Source organism: Panthera onca, chromosome B3 (assembly GCF_046562875.1).
Source record: "Panthera onca isolate mPanOnc1 chromosome B3, mPanOnc1 haplotype 2, whole genome shotgun sequence".
Lineage (NCBI taxonomy): Eukaryota > Metazoa > Chordata > Mammalia > Carnivora > Felidae > Panthera > Panthera onca.
The window spans coordinates 33,137,508-33,151,974 of record NC_138344.1 but is presented as its reverse complement, the minus strand read 5'-3'; the positions used below and the strand labels follow the sequence as shown (position 1 = coordinate 33,151,974).

Below are 14,467 nucleotides of genomic sequence, written 5' to 3'. Positions count from 1 at the left end.
TCACTGTATGCAAATCTTTACCTATGACAAGACTCCAAAGTGAAATGTTAAATCACTGTGGTAACTTCTCAATGTTTTAAAAACAGTTCTAAAGAGACCCAGGAAATCACCTGTTCAGTTTAGTAACAGTGACAATTCTTAAACTTTTAAATATGCACCACGTACCATGCTATTTTGCACAGCATTCTCCTTTAATCGTCAAGAACCCTAAGGATACAGACTACTATACACCCCGTTTTACAGATGAGGAAAAGTAAGGCTCAGTGCAGGTAACATGCCCTGTCATACACTTGTCATCTCAACACCCCGCATAGAATTTGGATTTCTTCTGATGACTCACCTTTCCCCACTAAACTCGACAATAAAATGCAAACTCAATCTGCAAGGTAGAGCTTACCGATTTTTGGCCAGATTCTGATCTCAGTAGTGTTTTGTGTGCTGGCGCTATTCCCTGGCTTTAAATCAATTTCAAGCAAACATAAGAGTGTTAGAACATTTTTAGGAAGGCTCATTTCTCACCAGGCACCCTTTCCTAGTCCAGTGGATCTTCACCCTTCTTCATATCAAGTCATATGTGGAAACTTTTGTAAAATACAGTTCGGAGCGAAGGGTTGAGAGGCCTGAGGCCTACCTGTATCCTGCCCTGCCAGCTCACTTCCACAAAGCCTGTCCTAGGTCAGGAGTCCAGTCTTTCTTCCAAAGATTAGCTGACTCCTCTAAAGGGTGGACGTTCAGAGGGGCGCATGTACGTTCCCGACTACATGCATTCAGGCACATGTAAAGATTCACAAAAAGAGTACTTGCCCCCGAGTAGGATGCATCTTGATACCTTTTGTGTTAACCACCAAATTGATTTCGTGACTATCAATACTTCAAGACCCATCTTTTGAAAAATATTGCTCTAAGGTATGCGCTGATTACACTTTATTGACAACACCAGAGCAAACTGAACTCGCATAGACCAAGGGCAGGGGCCAGTAGACACAACTTCTATAGAGACAGATGGTAAGAAAAAGTCACATGGAAAACATCTCAGTGCTCTCCAAGTTTTAGGTTTATAACGTAAACAAGGAGTTATTCCAATTCTTGGGAAAACAGAAATCTCTTCTCACTTAAGCCTTTCTAATACAAATAGGCTAGAAAGTAGGTGTTTATTTTTAACCTAGGTTGGAAGCAGAGACTGATGAAATAGCAGCCAGAGATTTCCTTAATAAGCTATTTGCTTTGAGTTTCAAGCTCTAGGCTTACATTTTCTTTGGAGTAATCAAGCCTTTCCTTCTTATCCAAAGCGGGAAAGGAGAGGTCATAAATGAAGAATCTGAGGTAGCTTTGCAGTTCTAGAAGCTGCTATGAGCCAGGTATGAAATGGTCACCCCTGACCTAAGTGGGCCTGCCACCCGCTGCCATATTTATACTGTTCTTTCAACAACTGAGAAGACTCACCAAACACTTTCAAACTGTTTCACAGCGGCTTTGCTACTTGAAACTACGGTCTTCTGTCGCCTTAAACCAACAGAGGACAGACCTATATATAGCTCAGGCTCAGTGTGTGGGGCTGCCTGCCCAGTGAAAGGAAGACAAGATAACCAAACACCTGAAGAGCAGAGTAACGTACAGCTCACACCTTAGTCAAGGTCAGAATGATTCATACTTTACCTGGCTCCAGAGTGGTGGGGAAAGAAACAAAATCACAGACTTAGGATTCCTGAAATGTAAATTATTTTTAATATATTTAAAAGCACACAGAAGTCTCCTTGATTTATAAAAAAATAAATACATGACAGATTTATTCATGATCTTGGGGCTCTTATGAGGTAAAACTTTTTAATGGATGTGGTGCGTCGATGTAAAACAAACATGATCTGTTACACACAGAAGCATATTCCAGTTGTAAAAGCAAATTCCTTCAAGGATCCGAACAAAGATCAGTCCTCCACTGTGGAAAGTGTGTCCAGAGCTGGGGGAGGGGATCGGGCCCAGGCTGGGGGCCTCTGACCAGCCAGCCTACAACCTCCAGAGCCAGGGCACGAAGACAGGGCCCAGCAGCTCCCATGGCCGCTCTGCAGGTCAGCCAGGCTTCTGAACAAATGACGGACGCAGGCCCCCGCAAAGGCTGCACAGGGCTCCCGGCCTCTGCTGTGACTGTGATGCACGGGAGTGACTGTTTTGTCCTCATTTGCGGCTCTGTCTTAAGGTTGAGAGAAGACTCAGAAGGTGTGCTCATTAAATATTTTCATTGTAACACTGAATGGAAATCAAGATCCTGCCCGTGAACGCGGAGCCCAGAAAACACGGGACCCTCACGCTGGGCTTTACTGGAGACCGGGAGTTCGGGTGAGCGAGCATGCGCTTCCTCGGGGGGCAACAGGGGAAGTGCTTTCTCCAGCTGACATGCTCTCCAGGGCAAAGTCTGGCCTAAGATACTTGGCAAGGCTGCGTAAAATGGGAATATGGGAATCAAGTTTTACCCCCATAACACACAACATAAAAAACCAAAAATCCAGTCTCGTTAGTAGACAGCTAAATTTTGATTAAAACCTGAAATGTTTTTGTGAAATCTTCAACAGGCTGGAATGTATCTGATACAGTTTAATCTGTTGTCTCTTTGGCTATCTTTCAATTAGATCTAGAAACTGTTCTGACACCCTCCATCCTATTTTGCCTGTAGTTCTTACATCGGCTAGCTCTCCTCAGGGAAGTGACCCGTAGCCACCTCCCTAATAGTGAGGGCGGACCTCTGAATAGAAGAGGCCTTCGGCAGAAATGGCATCTCCGAGGCCCACGGTTCGAACGGGATCTTTACACACCAGTACTGGTGTGAAGTGGAAGGATACCCCCTCCCTGTGCCACTCTGCGACCGGCTTGCTGGGGTCTATCACGATCCTGGAGCCGGCCTCTGAGTGGGAAGTCATGAACTCGCGGGGCGCCCTCAGGGACACTCGGCTGGCATCTATGGTTTCTGTCGCGCAGGCCTGTGTCCCGGCTACGCGAGCTCCCGCAGCCACAGCTGCCAGCTGGTTGGCCCAGTGTCCATCTACGGTTGCCAGGATGTGGTAGACCAGCGTGTGGAAATGGATCCTGGTGAGGTCTGAGGCTCTGCTTTTACTCCTCCCATGTTCCTTCAAGATCCAAAAGAGGATGTCGCTGACCATACCCACATCAGGGACACCATTCCAGGAAGAGAGGGACGAGTGAGGTCCAGATGCCACCTGGCTGAGAAATAACAGCTCCTGTTCGTTCAGCCCAAGGGAAGTCACCGCGGGGAAGACCTGCTAACAGAAACAAAACGGAGGTTTCTTCCTGATTAACATCCAACTCCCAAGGTGCCTCAGGACACAGCCAATGACTGAAGTCAGGGAAGGCAGGCAGTATGGCATCTTTCTTCCTACCACAGGACTCCCCACCCCTGATGCACACGCCGGGGAAGTGACGGACCACAGGTCGCTGCTCTGGCTATTGCACCTCTAACTACACCCTCATTATCACTTGGGATTTGACCAGAAAGTTGCAGTCACACCGTTTTAGACTCAGTCTTTTGTTATATTCATCTGAGACAAAGGGCAGAGGGAACACATATTTCGTATTGCTTTCCATGGGCCTCGCTTTTGCCTTTGCATACACAGCAGACCCTCTTCCTACTGGTGGGACTGGCTTCCCGGTTCCTGAACACCAGCAGGTGCTGTACCAGTAAAATGAGGGCCCTACCAACACAGTCAGGGTCACATGGTTCCGTGTACACAACACCAAGAAGCAAGAAGAAATGTTTCAGGTTAGAGCTAAGCTTTTTAAGCAGGTGTGGGGTAGGGAAGACTGTATTCAGTAATAACCGTGTGCAAAAGGGTACTGAATGGAAACTGCTAAGCCTGTTTCTGTCTCAAGGGGAACCACTGTGTCTAACTCACTATCTCTTACTCAGCACTTCTCTCCTTAGAGCCAGAGAACTGCACATAAGGTTGTGCAAGCTCGGAGCCCCTGGCGGGAGGGCGGGAGGGGGAGGGGTATGTGTGGGTGCATGTGAATATATTTATTATTTAAAAACCAATGGTCTAGGGGCGCCTGGGTGGCTCAGTTGGTTGAGCGTCCGACTTCAGCTCAGGTCATGATCTCACAGTCTGTGAGTTCGGGCCCCATGTAGGGCTCTGTGCTGACAGCTCAGAGCCTGGAGCCTGCTTCGGATTCTGTGTCTCCCTCTCTCTCTGCCCCTCCCCTGCTCACACTCTGTCGGTCTCTCTCTCAAACATTAAAAAAAAAAAAAAATTAAAAAAAACACAAAACAACAAAAAGAAACAAAAAACCAATGGCCTGTACCTTTGCCAATGTAATAGCACCTCCATTTATGGCATGTTGTGTGCCCGGCCCTGAGTGGATGGCTTTATTTCATTCCATTCTTACTGTAACCCTCTCAAAGGAGGGATCGCCTCTGTTTTACAGATAAGGGAACTGAGGCTCAGAAAGGTTAAACAGACACACAGAAAATGAAATAAAACTGGCTTTTTTTTAAGTGAAAAGATAACCTCAAAAGAGAAATGCAAATTAAAAACTCTACTGAGAAATAGCAAGTGTGAAACCCAACGTAAACCGTGGGCTGTGGCGACCTGAGTGCAGGGTCAGGCACTCACAGGTGTGACACTGCAGGGCAGCGAGGTGCTGACGGTGGAGGTGGTGGGCTTGTGTGTGGCAGGTATATGGGAATGCACCACGTGCTACTCACTGTTGCTATGAACTAAAACTGCCCTAAAAAGTAAAGTCTATTAAAAGAAGACACAAATATTCAAGTATTTTTCACCTATCAGATTGGTAAAGAATAGAAGTTTCTAATCACATTCTCGTGGCAAGGAAAAGAGGGAATAAACACTTGTAAAGATTTCTAGCAGCAGGAAATGGGCACAGCTCTCACGAAGAGTGTCTTGGCAGCATTAAATTTACAAAGACCTTCTCTGCTCCGCCTAACAGCTCTTCTGAGAATTCAACATATGTACCTACTTGCTCTCGGGGAAATGAAAATCCTGTACAAGTTTCTCCCCTGCACCTCCTGATGGGCCAGCGAAGGACAGAAACCAAGATGCCCAAGATGGTACAGGCTAAGCAACCTGGGCTCCCTTTCACTGCCTGGCTGTGAAAAGACAGGATGCTTCCCAGGGGATGGTGGAGAAAAGGTCTCCAAAGTCCCATCAGTGAGAAAAAGCAAAGTGCATAATGGTCTGTGTTCGGTGTGCTGTGCTATCTTTTGGGGTAAAAAAAGGACAAAAAAATAAGGATATATTCCCACATTTGCTTATACTTGTACACAGTGACTCTGGTAGTATACAGATAAAACCAAGAACGTTACTAATGGTGGCAGGGAGACTTCACTGTATCTTAGTATTTTTTGGGTTTTGAACCACATGAATATATTACCCATTAAATAGGTTAAATACTAAAACAATGAAAGGTTAAGTAACTTGCCTAAGTTGATAAAGCTAGAGAGCGGCAAACTGGCATCCCAACCCCGGCTTCCGAAGTCTGTGTTCAAGCACCACACTCCCAGATCTACCTAAGCACTGCTGTTGTCCAGAGGCAGGAGTTGAATACCTTGGTGCCTGGTGGTAAGGGAGTGAAGCTCCCCCAAAGTTCTTCTCCTCTGAGCTTCTGGAGTTTCAACTGAAAGCAGCTGAGCTGGACCTGTGGTTTTCTCCTTGGAGTTCTACCGCAAAAACCATTCACTTTCAACTTCTCCACTCCGGGAGAAACAGGACCCACAAATCCATCAGTTATGCTGCCAAACTTCTAACCTAGTAAGAGATCCTGTCCCAGAATGGCCATGACTCCTTATCTGGATCTCCATGGCCCCAGGACTGCATGACAGAACATCCACACCTCAGTAAGCCGGCCCCTGAGCCCAAAGAGCTGGCCCCACTGGACAACGGCGCTTCTCAGCAAGGCCCACGAGGGTGAGGGCGCCAGAGGGCCTCACGTGCTGCCCATGTGGTTACCTGATGCACAATGCTCCTCATGAGCTCCCTGTTGGTCATACTGGCCAGCTCTAGGTGAACTGGAATACCAGTGGGGATGTCAGAAATGGAGGTCACAACCTGCGAACAGAAGAGGGCAGCAGTGCCATTAAAGACAGAAGTCATGCAAGAGGGAAGAAAGGGTCAAGGCCGAGAGGCGGTGCCTCGGGTCACTGCCTTCTTTGCATCATCATGAAAGCTCTAAGCCTTGGGAGTCACCATAGCCTCCAGAGAGGGGACACTGTTCCCAACAGGGAGGCGCTGGGGTCACAGACTCAGGGCACTGAGAACTGCCCCTGTCTGCTCACAGAGCCAGCCTATTCCTGGGGGCCTACATGGAGCGGCTGGCTCCAACCGCTGCAGAGCCTGCAGGAGCCGCGGCACAGCTGATGTGAACAGATGACACACACGACACAGAGGACGCAGACCACAAACACCGCAGCAGCCACGTCCAGCGTAGCGCAGGGTGCAGAGGCTCAGGCAAGAGGTCCTGCCCTGTCCTACTCAAGCTGCCGTCCGTGTGCCTGAAAAGAGCACCAGGAGGCAGGCCTCAGAGCCGGCTGCCACGAAGGGTCCTGCGGAGGCCAGGACCGAGGACCAGGCAGTGCAAGCTGCAGAGGCGGAGAGAGGCAGGAACCTGAGGAAAAACGCCAGCTGAGATCCGTGAGATTCTGTGACAGTGCTATTACCTCCAAGAGCCTCTTCCTCTGGAGCTCCTTGCTTTGTCCCTCCATCATGTGCAATCCAGAGAGGACCACCAGGTCTGGCTGAAACTCCTCCAGGCTAGACACAAACACCTCCAGCATATTCATGGCCCCGTTGGAAAGGTCGTGGGAGAAGATGAAGCGGTTGGCATGGGGAGCTTTTAACCGGCCCCACTCCTCCCCTAGAAAAGCCCAGTCAACACAATGGGAAGAAAAGGAAGAGGCTTTAAGTCTCCTAGCTGTGGGGGGCTAGCAGGGGCCTCACTGGAGCCCTGGCTCTGGGCATGCTGGCCGCTGGCTGCTGGCTGAGTGCAGCCCAGCTACAAGGCCCGGCCAAGCACGGCGCTGCATCCAGGAGGACCGTGGCCAGTAACGAAACAAACAAACCAAACCCAACCCCAACCCCACAAAACAACACACATGTCCTGGGTGCTCTATGCCTTTGGCAAGGGGCTGGCAGTTAGTCCCGGGAAGGCTCCACTGCCCGCTGAGCTCTCACATACAGGATACCTGTGTCTCTGCCTACGGGACATGCTGTCTTTCTTGAAGCACTTGCCGACTTGCAGCTGTACCCCGACCACCTTTCAGTTAGCCAGGACCTACAGAGGCTGAAATTCCAAGAGTCAGGCTGACTGCAGCCTTTCCTCCCTGCTGTCACGGGTGGTTTCCCTGCACTTGATCCAGAAGGCAAGAGTATCTGGCTGCTCTAGCTTCCTGTGAGTGAGCTGCTTTGGAATAATGCCTGCTCCAGACCAAGGTTAAATGCTACTTCCTCCCTAAGTGGCTGCTGACTCCTCCAGCCTGAGGTGTATCCACACAGATTTCCCCCTCTACATGGTTTGAATAGCATTTTGCTTTGAGCTATCTCTTCTACTTCTGCTGTTCTGAACTAGTACTCAAACTTATACCATCCCTTAACTTCTTACACATTTGTGCCACATCTCCCCAAATGGAATGCCAGACTGCATGCCTCTGATTCTCGCAGTACTTGTCACAGGCCCCTGCGGAGAGTGCCACTCAGCATCTGCTGAACTGACTCCAGCAGAGGGAGGCCAGATCCACAGTTGGCTGGGTCTTCCGGTGGGGGGAAGGAGCTTAGGATCTGGGCCTACCCACGGGAGTGGCTCTCAGCACCTGCCACACATCAGAATCTCCTGGGGAGCTGAGTTTTAAATGTCAGGTGGTGAGGCCCACCGCTGGAGATCCTGACGTGTAGGTGAGTGGAGAGCTACCTATTAGGACCCCACAGCTGCCAAGCGTTTGAGGAGTGCGCTATGGCTGGGAGTCCTGAAGCAGGACAGGCGACAGGGGCCCTCCTCAGGCTCACCTGTGAAGCCTCACAACTGGAGCACAGCGCTCTTTCTTCTCTCAAGACTTGATAGAAAATCTGGAAACTCAGTCAAGCCAAGGGCCACTGCTACTAGGCTTGCTACTGCTTAGGGCAATTCCTAAATGAGCCCCTGCCAGCATGGAGGTACTTCTAGAGACTCCAGGGGCAAGGATTTATTATCTAGGCTTATACAGCTTTTCCTCCAAATGAAGGATTCATCCCATTTACAAAATTAGAGTCCATACGCTGAAGCCTGGTTTCATACTGGTTCTAACATGTTTCCTGGATGTTCCTTTAGAAAGTTCTTCCCCAAGGCAGGCAGACCCAGCAGAGGGTTTCCTCCTACTGCAGGCTGATTAACGGACTCCAGTCAGCAAACTGCTTCCTCCTTTCTACAACAGGCCTCCCCAAACAGAAGCCTTGCCTCTCCATGGGGAGTGTGCATGAGTGTGCAGGGCTGACTCTGGGGCGGGTGCCAAGGTGGGGAGAGCCCATCCTTCCTTTGCTTTGAGTTCAGCTTTACTGAATCCATTCCTCTGAAAAACATATTCTAGGTGTATAAAAATCTACGAAAGCAGAAAAAGACATTTCCTATTTACTAAACCCCAACACAACGGTTATGTCCGTTAAAATGCCACATGCTTTTCAATTCCTGGCCCCCAGCTTACTATTTGTCCAAAGAACATACCCAATAATGGTCCACACAGCTGAGTGCAACACTCTCATCCTGCCTCATCTTCAAAGACCCAGAGCAAGCGCGGCCTCCCCTGCAAAGTCTGTCCTAACTCTGCCGATCCCAGTAGACTCGGCCGCTTCGGCCCCTGAGCCACTGCTATAACCGCTTCAGGATGTGGCACATGATTTTGTAATCATCTGCTCAGGAGCCCATGCGCTGTCATGAGCTGTGAGCTGAGCACAGGGCCCATGTCTGTCACCAGCCCCTCCGGCCTCACACTGCCCCGCATGCAGCTTGTGAACAAATGAATGAGCAAAGGAACAAGCAAATGAGAGGAAAGACTGAGGACTTCAATGCCCATGACAACAAAAAATATGGATATGACTCCAAATCCCAACCACCATCCCCCAACTGACAAGACTCTGAACAAGGGGAGAAATCCACACCAGCGTCCTGCAGAGGGCAAGACCTGGAACTGACCCTTAAGGAGCGAGGCTTCTGAGAGGCACTGCCTAACTTACCCCCAGAGAAAAAGCAACTTAACATTCAAAGTAATTTCCCCAGGGAAAAAGGGAGAGAGGCAAAACACACAGGCCTCTGCAAGGCAAAGACAAGGAGGGAAGTGGAGAGCTGCTCCCTGGCTGTTCCCACAGGACACAGGACTGATGGAGTGGCCCGAGAGAGACAGAACGACTGGAACGCAGACAGGGTGAGCCGGGAACCTCCATGCCCCCCGGTTCTCACAGAGCTCCGAACGTGTTTCTCTAAGGGAGCCCTTCACTCAATTTACCCTCCTGCCCTTCGGCCACGAAGTCAGCAAAACCTGTGCAGTGACTCAGTGGGTCCCGGGCCAAAGCCTGGAAACAAGCTTCTCTGGGCAAGTCTGGCAGAGGAGGAGGAGGAAATGAAAGGTGACAAATCCTCTCTGGGAATTTATTCATCGAAATTTGAGAGAAGCTGGGGACGGACTTCTGTAAGAGAAGTGACCCGAGGGCTTCTGCCACCAGACTAGGTTCCCTCCAGGGCCAGTAGACTGTAACTTCATATGAAGTTCAATGGGAGGCCCTGCTTTGTTCTAAGAAAATAAGACCCAGAAAAGAAAAACTGAAGTGTGGGGTTCATAAACCCAAGGATGGAGATAGTCTCCTTTCAAGACAAGCTGTGCCATCTTCTTACCTCCACACGAGGCATAGCTGTCAAATCCAACAGCAAAATCATACTGAAGAGAGCAGTCTCCCCACCCTGCGGTCAACAGGGAACATGACAGAAACCAGGAACTAGAAAGGTCCCCAGTTCACCATGTGAGCGCCAGCAGGGTGCAAGTGACAGGACCCCGGAACTGGCAGCAGCACCTCAAAGGCATTGTTAGCTCTTCTAGACCCTTCCAAGTCAAGAGTCCTGTTCATGCCTTCCACTGAAGGAGGTCACATACACAGTAACCTCTTAATCTTTACCACAATCTTCAGGCAGTAAGAATGATCATTCTGAGTTTCTGAGAAACTCAAAACTTGTATATGATTAAATGTGAACTGCCCACTGCAACACCTTGTCCGTAATGTTCAGATCTTACCCTTCCTAAAGTTAGGAAGCTTCCTGCTCCCAATAAGCACCCAAGAGAGAACCAGAAACAATTCCTTTTTTTCATACATGGAGGAAAAAACCAATTTTTAAGAAACACTCTATTTCATATCTTAAAGTTAATTACTCTAGAAGGTGAGGTTCTCTTAATTGACTTGGAAGCAGTTCACTGAAGCTTATTAAGTACTGCTTTAAGGGACCAATTAGTCTGTTTATATGCTTGAGTCTTTAACTTAATAATGTGTTGAATCAGAAATTCAAGAGTCTGAATACCGAGCAGAGAAAAGATCCAACAGCAAATACACAGAATTAAATACAGTTAAAATATGTTTAGGTATTTAGGATTCTCTGAGAATCTGATCTGTAGTTTATGTAATACGCAAAATCTGGGAATGACACCAGATGAGCTGGATTTGGACTGATAAAACACTGGACTATTATATAATGGGAAATAATAGAAGTGTTGTGAAATACAAACACTTCCACTTACACACCCAAGGGAAAATAAAATGCTTCAAAAGACGTTTGCCAGAGGCTTGGAATTAATCAATCCTAAGCAGCTTGGAACAGTTGGCCAGAAAAGCCTAGGGCACAATCCAGCACAGTGTTGAACAGATGTTACTTGCCCTTCTCTTTCCTTAGTAATAAAGAAAAACTTTGTATATTTATGTTTAACACATTTTCGCTCAAGATGCCTACTTTCCTATAGCCTGATTTCTCTTGGGTTTAGATCAGTTGTTTGTAGATCTGAGAATTTTCTTCAATATTGGAATGCTCCATCATTCTTGAGACAATGGCCAGTATCAGCTCAGCAGAAGCAAGAGGTCAGGAAACTTTCGGTAAAGCAAGAAAGGGTCCCACCAATTTACAAAGATAAATTTCCAGCATAGTCACACCCCAATCTGACAACACACGGTTCCCTGTCCGGTCTCACACCATTACTTAGTCATTTCTCTTACCTGCTTGATACTCTAAAATAAGGTGGAACTCATCCACTTCCTGCAAGGACTCTGGTGGAACAAATACATTATCATCAAGAAGTTCATGTAGCTTTGGGCCAACTGGACCACAAAGAAGAACCTGGAGACAAGAAAGAGGAAACCTATCAGAAGACCTGTCCCTGTTCCCATGGAATCTATACAGTAACAGAAAAGGTACATCCAGACCACTTCTATTCATTTCAACAAAAAACTAGAATCCAAATCTAAATTCCAAAGTTTTTGGTCTGGAGGGGCTATTACCAGGACTTAGGCCTCTGGAAGGAATGGCCACCAGAAATGAGGGGCTGGCAAAAAGACCCAAGTAATACAGGTTAGGTACCTATGTAGCTGCTGAATCTCCTACACCCTGCTAGGGACTAAATATTTGTGTCCTCCCCCAAATTCCTATGTTGAAGCATAACTGCCAATGTGATAGTATTTGGAGACAGAGCTTTTAAGAGGTAAGTAAGGTCAAATGAAGTCATATGGGTGGGGTCCTAATCCAGTAGATTGGTGGCCTCCTAAGAACGGGAAGCGGGAGACAGAGCTCTCTTTCCAGCATACCCACTGAAGAAAGGCCATGTGAGGACACAGCAAGAAGGTGGCCACAAGCCAAGAAAGCAGCCCTCAGAAACTGGATCCTGTTGGAACCTTGATCTTGGACTTTCCAGCCTCAGAACTGTGACAAAATAAATTTCTGTTGTTTAAGCTGCCCAGTCAATGCCATTTTGTTGCTATGGCTGTCCAAGCAACCTAAGACCCACCCCACCTCCACTTTCTTTACTCACGTCCTGTATCAGCAAACTGATACGGGATGTTGTCTGCTCAAAGCTGCCAGATAAAAGCAATTGTTTGACTTTTACACAATATAGAAAAGAGCCTCCCTAATCACAGGACCCAATTTGTGGAATCAGGCTCTTTATTGCACTCAGCTGTTATGTGAGTGGGCTAGCCTTCCAGAGATGGGAATTAAAGAGCACCTCAATTCAGCAAGCTGGGGGGAAGGTGCTCTGCAACATTCCCCAAACCTTTTCTTCAACTCTAACCTGGGCCTCTCCCTGGCTATTCCTTCAAGAAGTCATTTCACATCTGCTGCTCTTCCTCAGTTCCCATAAGCTGCTGCTCCTGCCCTGACAGGTCTGGACCCCACTCCCAGCCAGACCAACAGGCTCAAAACCACCAAACAACGAGGGCTTGCACAGGGATGTAAAGGAAAGTCCTCAGAGATGATCAACACCACTTCAGATTTAATATGCTCCACCCAGAAGCTTCAAAAGGCATTTACTTGCTAATTAACTGCTTGTTGGTACAACTACCGCTTTACTTCTTTTCTCTAATTCCTGGCCAGAACTTCAGCCTCCAAGATGAGGCAACAAGGGCCAAATTTACCCTCCCGCCCAAAACAACCACAAAAAACAGACAAAATACTTGGAAACAATGGTTTTCAAAAACACTTAAACATTTAGCAACAAAGGACAATGAGCCATAACAGGAAAGAAAAATAAACCCAAAGCAGAGTAAAACGTACAAATGCCCCATCAATAACCTTAAAAGAATTTCCAGATATACACATTCTGAAAGAATTCATTACCAGCAGACCTGCACTACAAGAAACGTTAAAGGAAATCCTTCACGCAGAAGGAAAATGATACCAGATGGAAATAAAGACCTAAACAAAGGAATGAAGAGCACCAGAAATGGTGACTCTGGATAAGCACATAAGACCTTTTTCTTATTATTTAAACCTCTTCAAAAGATAATCAACTGCTTACAGAGCAATACTAACAACATAGAATGAGGTTTACAATATACACAGAAGTAAACCACATGACAATAGCACTATAAAGACCGGAGGGGAGAAATGGAAGCACCTATTTACTATAAAGTATTTACATTATACATGAAGTATGATATCACTGACAACAGACTGTGACAGCTAAAAACATACACTATAAATCTTAAGGCAACCACTGTAATAACAAGGAATTATAACTAATAAGCCAAAGAAGATAATATGAAAGCTAGAAAATAATTCAAAAGAGTGCAGAAAAAGAGGAAAAAGGGAAGATAAAGAGCTTGGACAGAAAATAAATAGCAAGATGTTAAAGTTATCTAATCTATTAAGAAATATATTAAATGCAAATGGCCTAAACAGTCCAATTCAGAGAGACTGTCAAAGTGGATTAAAAACCAAGCCCCATGTAGTGCCTGGGTGGCTCAGGTCTTGATCTCATGGTCTGTAGTTTCAAGCCCTATGTCAGGCTCTGTGCTAATAGCTTAGAACCTGGAGCCTACTTCAGATTCTGTGTCTCCCTCTCTCTCTGCTCCCTCCCCTGCTCACACTCAGTCTCTCAAAAATAAATAAACATTAAAAAAAAAATTAAAAAGCAAGCCCCAGGGGCGCCTGGATGGCGCAGTCGGTTAAGCGTCCGACTTCGGCCAGGTCACGATCTCGCGGTCCGTGAGTTCGAGCCCCGCGTCGGGCTCTGGGCTGATGGCTCAGAGCCTGGAGCCTGTTTCCGATTCTGTGTCTCCCTCTCTCTCTGCCCCTCCCCCGTTCATGCTCTGTCTCTCTCTGTCCCAAAAATAAATTAAAAACGTTGAAAAAAAAAAAAAAAAAAAAAAAAAAAGCAAGCCCCAAATATATGTTGCCTACAAGAAATATATTATTTATTAACTAAACTATGAAATCTAAGTCACCATTTTATTTACTTTGCAACTACTAGTATGGTGTTTTTATCTGGTTACATTATTACTATTATTTTTTATTGAAGTTTGGTTGACATACAATGTTACATTAGCTTCAAGTGTACAATACAGTGATTCAACAAGTCTATGTGTTTTGCTATGCTCACCACAAGTGTAGCTAGCTACCATACCTCATCCAGACGACGCTGTAACAATACCATCAACTAGATTCCCTATGCTATACCTTTCATCCCCATGACTTTTTCATTCCATAACTGGAGGCCTGTACCTACCACTCCACTTCACCCATTTTGCCCATCCTCTCACTGCCCAAGCAATACATTTGAAATAAAGACATCAATAGGGAAAAAAGAGAAAAATGGGAAAAGATATATCACACTAACACTAATCAAAAGAAAGCTATGATAGCAAATTTTAATCAAAATGGATTTCAAAGAATATTTCAAAGAACATAAAATGACTTTCTTTATGCTTGGCACTGATAAAGGGAGTCAATTCAT

At 46.7% G+C, this 14,467-nt stretch overlaps 1 protein-coding gene across 5 annotated transcripts in view; it reads right to left on the bottom strand.

Moving 5' to 3' along the window:
- Window positions 1–1,702: 1,702 nt before the first annotated feature.
- ADPGK (ADP dependent glucokinase) overlaps window positions 1,703–14,467 on the bottom strand; it is a 28,913-nt gene continuing 16,148 nt past the window's right edge. For 3 of the 5 annotated variants that reach the window (XM_060618115.3, XM_060618120.3, XM_060618117.3), the window contains 4 exons: window positions 11,238–11,358; window positions 6,680–6,876; window positions 5,973–6,071; window positions 2,315–3,272 (listed from right to left, as the gene is read on the bottom strand). In XM_060618115.3, the coding sequence (XP_060474098.2) occupies window positions 2,718–3,272; window positions 5,973–6,071; window positions 6,680–6,876; window positions 11,238–11,358 (972 nt within the window). In that variant the 3' untranslated portion in view covers window positions 2,315–2,717. Of the gene's footprint in view, window positions 3,273–5,972; window positions 6,072–6,679; window positions 6,877–11,237; window positions 11,359–14,467 lie in introns of all 5 variants that reach the window. The other 2 variants (XM_060618118.3, XM_060618116.3) reach the window with 2 other exon arrangements.